The sequence below is a fragment of the Zootoca vivipara genome, chromosome 14, assembly GCF_963506605.1.
Source record: "Zootoca vivipara chromosome 14, rZooViv1.1, whole genome shotgun sequence".
Classification (NCBI taxonomy): Eukaryota; Metazoa; Chordata; class Lepidosauria; order Squamata; family Lacertidae; genus Zootoca; species Zootoca vivipara.
In genome coordinates, this window is record NC_083289.1 from 45,109,573 (window position 1) to 45,125,475 (window position 15,903).

The 15,903-nt window shown below is 48.6% G+C and overlaps 2 protein-coding genes across 5 annotated transcripts in view; both read left to right on the forward strand.

The window, feature by feature from the left end:
• KPNA7 (karyopherin subunit alpha 7) overlaps nt 1–947 on the forward strand; it is a 42,909-nt gene extending 41,962 nt beyond the window's left edge. For 2 of the 4 annotated variants that reach the window (XM_060282814.1, XM_060282811.1), the window contains exon 11: nt 564–947. In XM_060282814.1, the coding sequence (XP_060138797.1) occupies nt 564–650 (87 nt within the window). In that variant the 3' untranslated portion in view covers nt 651–947. Of the gene's footprint in view, nt 1–377; nt 424–563 lie in introns of all 4 variants that reach the window. The other 2 variants (XM_060282813.1, XM_060282812.1) reach the window with 2 other exon arrangements.
• Nucleotides 948–11,028: 10,081 nt separating this feature from the next.
• LOC132593218 (uncharacterized protein K02A2.6-like) lies at nt 11,029–15,501 on the forward strand. The gene has a single exon (XM_060283004.1). The coding sequence runs from the start codon at nt 11,084–11,086 to the stop codon at nt 15,152–15,154; it is 4,071 nt and encodes a 1,356-aa protein (XP_060138987.1). The 5' UTR covers nt 11,029–11,083; the 3' UTR covers nt 15,155–15,501.
• Nucleotides 15,502–15,903: the final 402 nt, after the last annotated feature.

Consider the following 15,903-nt stretch of genomic DNA (forward strand, 5'->3'; position numbering starts at 1 on the left):
CTGACAAAATACAGATATCGCAAACCAAAGTCCACCTCTTGCTTCAAAACAATTGTTTAAATGTGTGCCCTAGAGACAGCCAGCCGGTGACAACCGGCACAATTCATTGGCTAAGATTTCTACAGTTGGGTGACGTCAGGGGAAGGGGGTGCAGGGCAACAGGAGAGCATCTGCTTGGCCTGCAGAAGGTTTTTCCGGTTTCAATCCCAAATGGCATCTCCAGGTAGGACTAGGAAAGGTTCCTTGCCTGCAATCTTGGATGAATGCTGCCGGCCAGTTTTGACAGAACTAAAGTAGATGGATCAGAGTTTTGACTATCTGAGGCAGCGTAAGACAGCATTCCTGCAAACTACAGAATAGTTCTCTCTTTCCCCCAGATTCCTGGGCAGTGTATTTCTGTGAGGACTGCTGGAGAGTTATTGGGTAACATAACAAACTGGGATTCTTGGAATGGGGGGGGGGGCTTGGCAGTTGCAGAATCTATTGCAGGTTTGAAGAGGCCATGCTGTTCAATGATTGTCCCCGCTTCTCTTTCTCCTCCACCTCCATCTCTTCATCTTCAGCAGGGTGAAAACTCGGTTTCAGAAACAGGAGAAGGAACAGCACCTTCACCTTTCTTGACTGATATGCAAGACTGCTTTAAATTCTGACTGGGAGACCCAGCACACAACACACTTTCTTGACTCGGTGAAAGGCACCACATTTAACTCGGCTATTTAAAAGCACTAACCAGGGCAAGGGGTTATAAATATTGCTTTTGTAATGATTGAATAATGTAAAAAATCATAAATATTGCTTTTGTAATGAATGGATGATGTAAAAATTCATAAATATTGCTTTTGTAATGAATGAATAATGTAAAAATTCATAAATATTGCTTTTGTAATGAATGAATAATGGAAAAATAAATCCTGCATTTGTACAAATCTGCATCTCAAACCACCTCTTCCAGGGAGAGTTGTGTTTAGAATTGCCTGCTGCATTCTTAATTGCAAAAAAAAAGTCAAAACAAAACCAGAATTGTTGTACCAGGTCAGCAGAACTCTCTAATTCACTTTAATTGTGCAAAACTAAATTTCTGGTCTGCACTTGAGCGTCTCCTGCAAAATACTGACATTCTCCAGGTTGCACGTCTTTCCCCTGTGCAACAAGCAGAAAACAGATCTCCACATCCCATCTCTCAACCGCTTCCTCAAAGCTTGTTTGTTTCTTGCAAAACACCGACTTATGCAAGGGACAAGTGGCCAAACCACTACTTGTGAAAGATGTGTCACTTGTTCAACAATTCTCATCTCTGCTGTAGTAAGAATCCCAAAACAACAAGTAGCAGGCTTCTGTCGACTGTTTGTTCCACACGCCCAATATGTTTTCACAATATTCAGTATACAGGAAAAAAGGAGGAAAAACAATAGACAATGAGAGCACAACACAGAGGTGCTCAAGCTAATCACATTATCATTGTAACCTGATATTCTGAGGGAACTGAGCAATTATGTTGTGGTTTATTCATAGAAGAAATAGGAACATACCAAATTGCCCCCCCCACCCCCGCAAAAAAAAAAAGTTACCATGATTGCTTTGTTTTCTGGCTACCTTTATGTGAATGTGTTTCTAACAGGGCTGTCTGCCAAATCTTTGCATATCAGAATTCTATTAATAACAATAAAAATTTGTTAGCTGCTTTATTTTACAAACAAAAAAAAAACAAAGGGTGCATAAATGAAATGTACTGTATTCCAAAATTTCGCAACCTTATTTTAATAGTAACTTCAGTGAACCGGTTAGCCGACCCACTGAAAGAAATTTGTAGCTTTAAAAAGAGGCAAGCTCAAAGGAGCATCGGCTTGCAGAAATAGATTCCCAGCTCACCACGGTGTTTACTATGATTAGCAACAAACCAGACCCTGCGGGGAATACCTGAGTTTCGCTTTACAACATCACGGGACAGGCTGCTCTTTGAGGGTGTTTCCCAGGCCTCAGGATGCAACTGAAGCTACCTGTGGCCATCTTACCAGTGGGCATCCCTCCTGCAAGAAATATTTGTGGCTGTTTTCTGGGGAAGACCAGTGCTCCGATCATGTCTTGTTTGTAGGCTTCCCATAATGGGAATCTGGCTGATGTCTCTGAGAACAAGATAGTAATAATAATTTTATTTATATCCCACCCTCCCTGGCCAGAACCGGGCTCAGGGCAGCTAACATCAAAATATATAATACCTTAGAATCATAGAGTTGGAAGAGACCACAAGGGCCATCCAGTCCAACCCCCTGCCAAGCAGGAAACACCATCAAAGCATTCCTGACAGATGGCTGTCAAGCCTCTGCTTAAAGACCTCCAAAGAAGGAGACTCCACCACACTCCTTGGTAGCAAATTCCACTGCCGAACAGCTCTTACTGTCAGGAAGTTCTTCCTAATGTTTAGGTGGAATCTTATTTCTCGTAGTTTGAATCCATTGCTCCGTGTCCGCTTCTCTGGAGCAGCAGAAAACGACCTTTCTACCTCCTCTGTATGACATCCTTTTATATATTTGAACATGGCTATCATATCACCCCTTAAGCTTCTCTTCTCCAGACTAAACATACCCAGCTCCCTAAGCCGTTCCTCATAAGGCATCGTTCCAAGACATAAAATCCAGCAATCGACTGAAATACAGCTTAAAATTGGATTGAAATCAAAATAAGATCATATGGCTACCCGCAAATTATAACTATAGGGGTTGGGAGCCTTAAGTACTCACATTCTTGTTGGCTTCTTTGGGCTTTGCCCACAACCACCTCAAAAAACCATTCACAAGCACTTGAGGGGTTGTACGCCAAGGTGTGCCCTACTGGTGGTGGCAAAATATATGAACCGAAACACAACTATCCTTCAAACTTTGGACTTACCCAAAGAATTGTGATGCAATTCTCCAGCCAAAAGTTGTGTGCCCAAATGTGTGCTTTAGAGGAAAATGTGCATGTAAATGCATATATTAGTGAACGTTACAAACAAAATTGCATTACATTAGGGTTATGCTTTAAAAAAACATGCCTCTTAGACAAAACTGCATACCAAAGATGTGTATATTAGGATAAATCCACTCTAAAATGCTGGCAAATGTTCAAGAGCACTTTATATATATATATATAAAATTGCAATCTGGTAGGGAAATTTGCAGAACTGAGTTTACAATTGGAAAAATGAGAAACAGAGGTTGACAGGCTGACTCATCCCTTGTCATCCTGACCATATTCCTGGTCCTGGGTTTGCAATCCAGCCCATGGATAATAGCCAAGTAGGGTGAAGGGAGCCAGTGGGGATAATCAGCTGAGTGTGGCAAGCAAGCTTCTTCCCAGACCAGATGATATGTAATGCCTCTCCTTTGTGAAATGGGAAGTTTGAGGAAACTCTGGTCTTGCAATTGTGGTCGACGCACGGAAACCTGAATTCTCACCTCCTGTGCAAAGAAGAGCTTGCAAAGACTCCTCTCCTAGTCCTGTTGCAAGACTGCATCGTGAAATCATTTAGCCACTTTCAGGGCTGTTGTAAGCATATCTGGCGCCCTGGTGTGAAGATCCCTCCGGCGCGCACCCCCTGCCCCGTTTCACAGCGCGGCTGTCTGGCGGGCACAGCGTGTAGCGTGGCTGCCGCAGGCACGGCAGCGCAGTGCCCCCCTGGCGGCCCAGCACCCTGGCAAATTGCGCCACTTTTTGCGCCCTGGCCACTTTAGGGTCGCAGCCACATCATGCATTTAAAGCATTCTAATACCAAGTGAATGCGGGTGGCGCTGTGGGTTAAACCACAGAGCCTAGGGCTTGCCGATCAGAAGGTTGGTGGTTCGAATCCCCGCAATGGGGTGAGCTCCCGTTGCTCAGTCCCAGCTCCTGCCAGCCTAGCAGTTTGAAAGCGTGTCAAAGTACAAGCAGATAAATACAGCAGGAAGGTAAACGGCATTTCCGTGTGCTGCTCTGGTTCGCCAGAAGTGGCTTAGTCAGGCTGGCAACATGACCTGGAAGCTGTATGCTGGCTCCCTCGGCCAATAATGCGAGATGAGCGCTGCAACCCCAGAGTCGGTCATGACTGCACCTAATGCCCCCCCAAATCCTGGGAATCATAGCTTGTTCAGAGTGCTGGGAATTGTAGCTCTACGAAGGGGTCTCAGTACCCTACACTAGGATTCGCAGGATTCTTTGAAGGAAGTCCTTACTGTCGAATGATTTAAGAGGGCTTCACATGTGTGGTGTGGATGTCATTGTGGGGTAGGGACAGGGGAGAAATCCCATTCACTTTGCATTTGAAGGTAAACCCACCAAATTTGCATCACTTGTAATGCAAAAATTGAAACACAGCCAGCCTTCAAAATTCACCCTAATCTGAATTTTGCAAAGCCGTTCTCCAGCCAAGAAGTATGTACAGAAATGCACGTGCTAGAGGAATGCATGGACATAGGTTCATATATGAGTAAAAGTAACATACAAAAGTATGTTGTGTTAGTGGGAATCGCTTTCCAAAAATGTGTGTATCAGGCAACATTGCCAACCAAGATGTGCCCATTACCAGAAATTTGCACTGAAGCACCGGTGAATTTTCACGAGGACCTTACAAATAAACAAAAGTGCAAACAGATGTGGAAATGTGGAGAACTAAATTTAAGATTGGGAAAATGAGAAACCGATAGAACCTGAGATTGGTATGTTCTCTTCTCCCACTCATGGCTCCCCATCCATGGTTTATAGGTGGGGCGCACTGCAAAGCACAGTGGTAGTGAGGGGTCATATCCTCTGCCTGCCTAAATTGGCCAACATCAGGCACCCCCAAACTTCGGCCCTCCATATGTTTTGGACTACAATTCCCATCACCCCTGACCACTGGTCCTGTTAGCTAGGGATCATGGGAGTTGTAGGCCAAAACATCTGGAGGGCCGCAGTTTGGGGATGCCTGGCCAAAATGATGCACCACAGAGCTGGAGCCACCTCTTAGCCATCACAACCACCCCTCAAAGCTGCTTTTCAGGTTACGCTGAGATTCCTCCCTGCCTTCTGCTCATCCTCTTGTCATCTCACTGACTAATTATATTTTAAACACCTTGTTCCCCCAAAAACACCTGGAGGGCATTTTACGCCAACGTAGTCACCATGATAAACTGCACACGAGTTTGCCAGGTCCAATTTTCCCAATTGGGTTGCTGAACGCCATAAATATTGTTGGCGCAATGCTTGGACTAGCCATCCCTGGTGGGATGTTTTGGACTCCGTCTCCCATCAGCCCTGTCCATTGGCCATGCTAGCAGAGGCTGATAGGAGCTGGAGTCCAAAACATTGGGAAGGCACAAAGCTGGGTAAAGCTGCCTTAGGTTATCATAATAAAAAAATTCCTTCAGTAGCACCTTAAAGACCAACTAAGTTTATATTTTGGTATGAGCTTTCGTGTGCATGCACACTTCTTCAGATACACTAGAAACAGAAGTGTCAGACCCTATATATATATACAGAGGGTGGTGGGGGTGGGTGGGAATGGGAGATGGGCTGATGGGAGTGGTAAACCTGTAGATGGGTGTTAATGGCTGCTGATGGCTGCAATTAGTCCTGGGCTGAGGTGCTAAAGAAAGCTTGATCATGCATAATGAGATAAGAATCCGATATCTCTATTCATCCCAGGTGCTTCCATGGTTTTAAGCTTGGTAATGATTTCCAATTCAGCAACTTCCCTTTCCAGTCTGTTCCTGAAATTTCTCTGTAATAAAACAGCTGCTTTGAGATCTTGTATAGAATGTCCTGGGAGATTGAAGTGTTCTCCTACTGGTTTTTCAGTCTTATGGTTCCTGATGTCAGATTTATGTCCATTTATCCTTTGGCGTAGGGTTTGGCCTGTTTGTCCAATATAGAGAGCTGAAGGGCACCGTTGGCATTTGATGGCATACACAATGTTAGAAGATGAGCAATTAAATAGTCCTGAGATGGTATGTTGGATGTTGTTGGGGCCAGTAATGATGTTGTCCGGGTGTATGTGGCAGCAAAGTTGGCATCTGGGTTTATTGCAGGCTCTGGTACCAGTGTCCATGTTAAGTCTGGTGGTTGTATTATTGTGGGTGAGGAGTTGTTTAAGATTGGGTGGCTGTCTGTAGGCAATGAAAGGTCTTCCTCTCAGAGCTTGAGAAAGGGAGCTGTCATTGTCCAGGAGAGGCTGTAGATCTCTGATGATGCGTTGTACTGTTTTAACAGCAAACACTCAGCCCAGCTGAGGAATCCGTCCTCTCACGGGGTCTATCATTCTGCCCTGCTAAATCCCCACACATGATTCAGTTCTGCGGGGACCTGGAAGCATTTTTCCGCCGTTTACGCCTGAAGGAGTATTTTCATCACAAACAAGAACAAGACAAAGTAGAACAAACTACATCCCCACAACACAACACCTCTCAACTTACTGGGGAACAACCATCACCCTCCAAACGCATTAATGAACAGAACATCGACCACCAACCACCACCGAAAAGATGTTACACAAAAAGGGACTCCACGTGGACCCCTCCTGATGGACGCAATACCACACTAGATCTGTACATCGACTGCTTCCGCCACAGAATCCAAACGGATGTGACCAGAAAACACCATCACTTACAACAAAATCTAAACCATGCTGAAAGGAGAGCCATAGAAAATCTCAGGAACAACCCAGACATTATAATTAAAGAGGCAGACAAGGGTGGAGCTGTCGTCATCATGAACAAAACTGATTACATCCAAGAGGCCCACAGACAACTTTCCAATACTGCCTTTTACATGAAATTGGGACTCAGACCCCACACAAGCATACAAAAAAGAACTGAACAAGATTGTCAAGGAGCTACCCCTACACATCCAAGAACAGATCCTCACAAACACACCAGCGGAACCTCGACCAGGAACTTTCTACCTTCTACCTAAAATACACAAACCAGGAAATCCAGGACGCCCCATCATCTCAGGTATTGGCACCATTACAGTGGGTGTTTCCGGCTATATGGACTCTGTTCTGAAACCATATGCTATCAGTGCTCCCAGCTACGTACGTGACACCACAGATTTTCTGAGGAAAATACAATCTTTGAACAATCTTCCTAACAATACTATACTAGCCACTATGGATGTGGAATCTCTATACACCAACATCCCACACAATGATGGTTTACAAGCCATAAGGAACACCATTTCAGATAAAACCACAGCGGACTTTGCTACCAAACTCTGCCACTTTGTCCTTACCCACAACCACTTCAAATTTGGTGATGACCTGTTCCTCCAGATCAGCGGCACAGCCATGGGCACCCGCATGGCCCCACAGTATGCCAACATCTTCATGGCAGATTTAGAACATCGTTTCCTAGACTCCTACCCACTCAAACCTCTCTTGTACCTACGATACATTGACGATATTTTTATTATCTGGACACATGGACAACAGACCCTGGAAACCTTCCACCAGACATTCAATGACTTTCACCCCACCATCAACCTAACAATGAACCAATCTATGCAAGAAATACATTTTTTGGACACTACTATAAAAATACAGGATGGACGTATAGACACCACCTTATACAGAAAACCAACTGACCGACAAACATATCTACATGCTTCTAGCTACCATCCCAAACATACCAAACAATCCATCGTATACAGCCAGGCCCTACGTTACAACCGTATCTGTTCCAACTCTACAGACAGAGAATCTCACCTAAGAGATCTACAGCAAACCTTTTTAGAACTAAAATATCCACCTGATGAAGTTAAACAACAGATCAACAGAGCCAGACTGATACCTAGGGAGAACCTGCTGCAAGACAGACCCAAAAAAGAAAATAACAGAACACCACTAGTCATCACATACAGCTCCCAAGTTAAAACAGTACAACGCATCATCAGAGATCTACAGCCTCTCCTGGACAATGACAGCTCCCTTTCTCAAGCTCTGGGAGGAAGACCTTTCATTGCCTACAGACAGCCACCCAATCTTAAACAACTCCTCACCCACAATAATACAACCACCAGACTTAACATGGACACTGGTACCAGAGCCTGCAATAAACCCAGATGCCAACTTTGCTGCCACATACACCCGGACAACATCATTACTGGCCCCAACAACATCCAACATACCATCTCAGGACTATTTAATTGCTCATCTTCTAACATTGTGTATGCCATCAAATGCCAACGGTGCCCTTCAGCTCTCTATATTGGACAAACAGGCCAAACCCTACGCCAAAGGATAAATGGACATAAATCTGACATCAGGAACCATAAGACTGAAAAACCAGTAGGAGAACACTTCAATCTCCCAGGACATTCTATACAAGATCTCAAAGCAGCTGTTTTATTACAGAGAAATTTCAGGAACAGACTGGAAAGGGAAGTTGCTGAATTGGAAATCATTACCAAGCTTAAAACCATGGAAGCACCTGGGATGAATAGAGATATCGGATTCTTATCTCATTATGCATGATCAAGCTTTCTTTAGCACCTCAGCCCAGGACTAATTGCAGCCATCAGCAGCCATTAACACCCATCTACAGGTTTACCACTCCCATCAGCCCATCTCCCATTCCCACCCACCCCCACCACCCTCTGTATATATATAGGGTCTGACACTTCTGTTTCTAGTGTATCTGAAGAAGTGTGCATGCACACGAAAGCTCATACCAAAATATAAACTTAGTTGGTCTTCAAGGTGCTACTGAAGGAATTTTTTTTATTTTGCTTCGACTCAGACCAACACGGCTACCTACCTGTAAAATATATAATACCTTAGAATCATAGAGTTGGAAGAGTCCACAAGGGTCATCCAGTCCAACCCCCTGCCAAGCAGGAAACACCATCAAAGCATTCTTGACATATGGCTGTCAAGCCTCTGCTTAAAGACCTCCAAAGAAGGAGACTCCACACTCCTTGGTAGCAAATTCCACTGCTGAACAGCTCTTAATGTTAGGAAGTTCTTCCTAATGTTTAGGTGGAATCTCCTTTCTTGTAGTTTGAATCCATTGCTCCGTGTCCGCTTCTCTGGAGCAGCAGAAAACAATCTTTCTCCCTCCTCCATATGACATCCTTTCATATATTTGAACATGGCTATCATATCACCCCTTAACCTTCTCTTCTCTTCTCCAGGCTAAACATACCCAGTTCCCTAAGCCGTTCCTCATAAGGCATTGTTTCCAGGCCTTTGACCATTTTGGTTGCCCTCCTCTGGACACGTTCCAGTTTGTCAGTATCCTTCTTGAACTGTGGTGCCCAGAACTGGACACAGTACTCCAGGTGAGGTCTGAGCAGAGCAGAATACAGTGGTACTATTACTTCCCTAGATCTAGACATAGCTGCCAAGTTTTCCCTTTTCTCACGAGGAAGCCTATTCAGCATAATGGAAAATCCCTTAAAAAAAGGAATAACTTGGCAGCTATGGATCTAGATGCTATACTCCTATTGATGCAGCCCAGAATTGCATTGGCTTTTTTAGCTGCTGCATCACACTGCTGACTCATGTCAAGTTTGTGGTCTACCAAGACTCCTAGATCCTTTTCACATGTACTGCTCTCAAGCCAGGTGTCACCCATCCTGTATTTGTGCCTTTCATTTTTTTTTTGCCCAAGTGTAGTACTTTACATTTCTCCCTGTTAAAATTCATCTTGTTTGCTTTGGCCCAGTTGTCTAATCTGTTAAGGTCATTCTGAAGTGTGATCCTGTCCTCTGGGGTATTAGCCACCCCTCCCAATTTGGTGTCGTCTGCAAACTTGCTCAGGATGCCCTCAAGCCCATCATCTAAGTCATTGATAAAGATGTTGAATAAGACTGGGCCCAAGACAGAACCCTTTGGCACCCCACTAGTCACTTCTCTCCAGGATGAGGAGGCGCCATTGATGAGCACTGATGAGCATTGATGGATGTGATGGTGCATGTATTTGTGGGTGGGAGAGAGACTGGAGTCAAGGAGTATGTCTGCTCCCAGGGCGTTAGTGAGGTAGCTAAGAGCCCCAACCTGAGCTCTTGTGCAAGCAAAAATTAAACAGGTGAAGCTGTTAGCCTTGATCCATCTTTGGAAAGGCTTCAGATGGAACAGTGGGAATGTATGTGGACTAAAGGGTAAAAATTTACATTGTGTTATGACAGGGGTTGACAACCTAAGGCCCAGGGGCCGGATGCGGCCCAATCACCTTCTAAATCCAGCCCGTGGACGGTCCAGGAATCAGCGTGCTTTTACATGAATAGAATGTGCCCTTTTAAAATTCATCTCCGGGTTATTTGTGGGGCCTGCCTGGTGTTTTTACATGAGTAGAATGTGTGCTTTTATTTAAAATGCATCTCTGGGTTGTTAATGAAGAAATCTGAGGGCCTCCCTTGGACAAAAAAAAAAAAAACAAGGACACCAGCCAGGAATACCAGAGCAAAACAGCAGCCAGTAAGGCTTGGTCTTTAATGAAGACTGTCACGACAGGACTCCCACCTGCCCCCAGGTGAAACAAGATGGAAGCCCCGTACAAAAGAGAACCCAAACTTTTATTAGCTGCTAATCCCCATGTTACACCCCCCAAACTACATCACTAATAAATACATCATTGTTACATCATGAAAGGTGTTATGTACTGAGCTGAATCCTAGAACAATAGGATTCAGAATCAGCGGGAGCTACCCAATCCAACTCCAGGTGGAAGTGAATCCGCAACCTGATTGGCCTGCTGGAGCAGCCAATCAGGCGGCTGGCAGAAGTGAATCTGCTACCTGATTGGCCTGTAGGAGCAGCCAATCAGGCTGCAGGCAGAAGTCAATCCACAATATAATTGGCCCACAGGTGTAGCCCTGAAGTAGCCAATCACGCAAGGCCCATTGTGTAAATAATGTATATAAGCAGATGGTTTTGGGAAAAGAGCGATTCGTCTTCTCTTCTTCTCCTTGATGAATATGAGCTGAATAAAGAGCATGAAATTCACTCTCGACTCCGAGTATATTTCACTGGCGACGAGGATGGGATCCTGCTGAGCTGACCGCGCCACGCACTGCACCGCAGCACCGCCACCTGCTGCACCGCTGCATCGCACCGTGCATCCAGGCTTCAGCTCCAGGACCCAAGGAACCCAGAATGGCAACCGACAGCAGCTTCTTGCCATTCAAACCAGCATCAGGAGACTGGGAAGGGTACGCCGCCCGTTTCAACTTCCTCCTGCAAGCGAAAGAAGTCACCAACGATGCCATGAAGAGGGCGACATTCTTCAGCGTCTGTGGAGAGGAGACGTTTGAAATCGCCCGGGCTCTCCTTGCACCTAGAGATGTCGCTACCGTCTCTTACAAAACAATAATGGAACGGCTGAAGGAGCACTTTTCACCACAGCCCTCGGTGGTAGCTTGCCGAAATGCCTTCTACGCAAAGCGGCAAGCCCCGGGGGAAACCATAACTGGGTTTGTGACCTCCCTCCGCCAAGCCGCCCGGTTATGCAACTTCTCAGAGTTGGAGAACATGCTTCGTGACCGCCTCGTCGGTGGCCTGAGGGACGAGATGTTGCAACGACGCCTCTACGCCAAAAAAGACCTCACGTTCCAGATTGCTCTGGAGGAAGCCCTGGCAACCGAAGCCGCCGAGAGGTCAACGCAAGAGGCACGACCGGCCCCGCCATCCCAACCGAGGGTCTACCACGAAGACCTCACCGACGAATCCGAATCTGACAGGGAGGAAGTACACCGAGTACAGCGGCGCACTCAAGCAGCACACACACCACAGCAGCCTCAACGAGAAGGAGGGAACTGTGCAAGCTGCGGGGAGAACCACGAGAGGAGGACCTGTCGTTTCCGCAACGCAGAGTGCAGGCAGTGCAGAAAATTGGGACACATCGCCCGGGTGTGTCGGGCTCGACTCACCCGTCGACAAGCATCAGATGACCGACCCAGGAGCCCCAGGTCACACGGCACCATGCACCAAGGCAACTCGACGGAGATCACGGACTACCAGGTATTCCAGTTGCCCCATCCCAGCACAGAGAAAATTTATATAGAGGTACAGATAGAGGGAGCCCCATGCCGCATGGAGCTGGACACGGGTTCAACTCTATCCATAATCTCGGCCCGAACATTAAGGGAACTGTGCCCTAATGGGGGTCCCAAACTAAGGCCGGCCCCATTCACCCTCCGGGACTTCCAGAAACGTAAGGTCCCTACAATGGGGGTGGGGACCTTCAGGGTGCAATATCGAGGGCGAAAGCAACAATTGGACTTGCTGGTAGTTAAGGGCCCCTACGTTAGCTTACTGGGACTGGCATGGTTTGGACCTCTGGGGCTAGCCGTTACCGGGGTGAACCGCACTAGCTTACAAGTGGACGTGGACGCCATATGCAAAGAGTTTCCAGGGGTTTTCGATGGGGCATTGGGACGATATACAGGACCCCCCATTGCCCTACAGCTAGACCCCGCTGTACGACCCATCAGGCACAAGGCCCGCCGGGTCCCGTTCGCCCTGAAACCCCGCATAGACGAGGAATTGGACCGGCTCGTGGAGCAAGGAGTGCTGGAGCCGGTGCCCAACGCCCCCTGGGAAACTCCAATTGTCACACCAGTCAAGCCTAACGGTTCGGTCCGCATCTGTGCAGACTACAAATGCACCATAAACAAGGCTCTCACGGCCCATGCATACCCAGTGCCAGTGGTCAGCCATGTCCTCGCCACCCTGGCTGGGTCAAAAATCTTTGGCAAACTGGACTTGGCCCAAGCGTATCAACAGTTGCCTGTGGACGAAGCCACAGCAGAGGCTCAGACGATTGTGACGCACAGAGGGGCATTCAGAGTAAAGCGGCTGCAATTTGGCGTTAGCGTGGCACCAGGCATATTCCAGAATCTAATGGACTCTCTCCTTAAAGGGATTCCTGGCGTCACCCCCTTCTTCGATGATGTACTGATCGCCGGGCCCACACCAGAGGAATTTGAGGACCGCCTCCGCTCCGTCCTGCACCGTTTCCAGACGGCGGGCCTCAAGGTGAAGCGGGAAAAGTGTTTACTGGGAGTGCCGCAGGTGGACTTTCTGGGATTTAAGGTGGACGCAGAAGGGGTCCATCCAACCGGTGACAAGGTACGGGCCATTTGTGAGGCCCCAGCGCCCAAGAGCAAGCCCGAACTTCAGTCATTCTTGGGACTATTGAACTTTTACCATGCCTTCCTTCCCCATAAGGCAGCGGTAGCGGAGCCCCTACACAGACTCCTAGATAAAAGGGCCCCTTGGGTGTGGGGCCAGCGACAAAGGGCCGCATTCCAGGCAGTCAAGGACTTGCTCGTCTCAAACTCGGTCTTGGCACACTTCGACGAGAGGCTGCCAGTGGTGCTGGCATGCGACGCCTCTCCCTATGGCATCGGCGCTGTCCTGGGACACCAACTCCCGGATGGAAGAGAGGTGCCGGTGGCATACTTCTCCCAGACGCTTGCTGCAGCCGAACGAAACTACTCACAGATTGACAAGGAGGGTCTGGCAATCGTGAAGGGCGTAAAAAAATTCCATGATTTCTTGTACGGGCGGCCCTTTACCATAGTGACTGACCACAAGCCGTTGCTTGGCCTGTTTGCCCCCGAGAAGCAGACCCCCCAAGTGTTGTCTCCACGTGTCCTCAGGTGGTCAATTTTCCTTGCCGGCTACCAGTATGCACTAATCCACCGCCCTGGGAAGGCGATGGGCCACGCAGACGCACTCAGCAGGCTACCACTACCAGAAACAGGCCCCGACCCAGCGCCTGCGCAAGAGGTTATGACCCTGGAGCTGCTTCCCGACCGACCCATTCAGGCACAAGAAGTTGCGCACCATTCCACAAAAGATAGGGTCATCTCCCGGGTCCTGGACTGGGTGTGGCGAGGATGGCCCAGCAGCAGCCCCGGGCCAGAATTCGCTGGCTACACAAACCGCAAACATGAACTGTCGGCCCACAAGGGGTGCCTGTTATGGGGAAGCAGGGTTGTTGTTCCCCAGCCCCTCCGCAAAAGGGTCCTCACAGCCCTACACGAGACACACCCTGGGGTAGTGAGGATGAAGGCCCTTGCCAGGAGTTATGTGTGGTGGCCGGGGATTGACAGAGAGATAGAGGCCTGGGTCCAACACTGCCAGACCTGCCAAGATTCCCGCCCGGATCCCCCAAGGGCCCCAGTCCAGCCCTGGGAGTCCGCCCGACATCCATGGTCACGCTTGCACGTGGACTTCGCTGGCCCCTTCCAGGGAAAAACATTCTTCATAGTGGTGGATTCCTACACCAAATGGCTGGAGGTCGCACTGGTACCGTCCACTTCTACGGCGGCAGCCATCCGAGTACTACGTAAGCTGTTTGCAACCCACGGGCTCCCTGACACCCTCGTCTCGGACAATGGAACCGCATTCACGTCAGAGGAGTTCCAGACCTTCACAGCGCAGAACGCCATCCGCCACATCCGCTCAGCACCATTCCACCCTGCCACCAATGGCCAAGCGGAGCGCATGGTGCGGACCACCAAGGACAGCCTCCGCCGCATAACACAAGGGGACTGGGAATACCGCCTTGCCGCATTTCTTCTAGCACAGCACAGCACCCCAAGCACAACGACGGGCCGGAGCCCAGCTGAACTACTCATGGGCCGGCGCCTTGCAACTAGACTGGACCGACTTCACCCCGACAGAGCTCAGGATGAGGTAGTGGTGGGGAAAGGCAGGAACCCCCGGACATTTGTGCCCCAGGACCCAGTGTATGCAAAGAATTTTGGGGCAGGCCCAGCATGGGTACCCGCCACAGTCACCAAGGTGACCGGTCCCGTGTCGTACGAGGTACTAACAGAAGGGGGGCAATGTTGGCGCCGCCACTGCGACCAGCTACGGCGACGATTCCCAGGAGGAACCCGGGAGGAGAGCGGGACAGAGGGGTCCCAAGGGGACAGCAGGGCAGTGAGGCCTGTAGAGCGAGAGGGGTGGGCAGGGGAAGCAGAAGCAGTAGGCACAGAGGGGCGCCCCGAGGCTGGAAGGACACCGGAACCAAAGTCACAACCTAGTGGTTCAGTGGCGCCAGACCAGACAGCCCCGGCACAGCCAGCAGCCTCGGAACACGAGCCAGAACCAGAACCCCTGACCAAGGAACACCCCAGGCCACAACGCACACGGAGGCGGCCAGCAGACCTTGGGGACTACGAATGCAACTTTCCGGGCAGGACTGGAACTTAGAGGGGAGGGGTGTTATGTACTGAGCTGAATCCTAGAACAATAGGATTCAGAATCAGCGGGAGCTACCCAATCCAACTCCAGGTGGAAGTGAATCCGCAACCTGATTGGCCTGCTGGAGCAGCCAATCAGGCGGCTGGCAGAAGTGAATCTGCTACCTGATTGGCCTGTAGGAGCAGCCAATCAGGCTGCAGGCAGAAGTCAATCCACAATATAATTGGCCCACAGGTGTAGCCCTGAAGTAGCCAATCACGCAAGGCCCATTGTGTAAATAATGTATATAAGCAGATGGTTTTGGGAAAAGAGCGATTCGTCTTCTCTTCTTCTCCTTGATGAATATGAGCTGAATAAAGAGCATGAAATTCACTCTCGACTCCGAGTATATTTCAAAAGGGGAGGTCTGGTGGCAGTAATCTGAGCATCCTGGACCCTGCCCCATTCCTCCCCTTGCCCTCCACCAAACATCCGTAAAGTGTAACAAAAGAGATATTTACATTTCCCTGTTTCCCAGCCAAGTTAATCGCACCCTTTTGCCTTCATCTGGGTTTGTTATTTCTGGAATGGCTACCGTACCTGCCTGGCACTCGGGTATCAGGATACCAGGGATTATCACTCTGGCAGAGGGGCTGCTGTGTAGCTGAGCTTACATGTCTATATGAATTTCTGAAGTTTTCCCAGTGAGCCAGGACATAGATAGGACATAGGGACCCAGGTGGCGCTGTGGGTTAAACCACAGAGCCTAGGGGTTGCTG

Excerpts from the sequence above, each read along its gene's own strand:
- LOC132593218 (XM_060283004.1), top strand. The coding sequence starts at position 11,084 with ATGGCAACCGACAGCAGCTTCTTGCCATTCAAACCAGCATCAGGAGAC.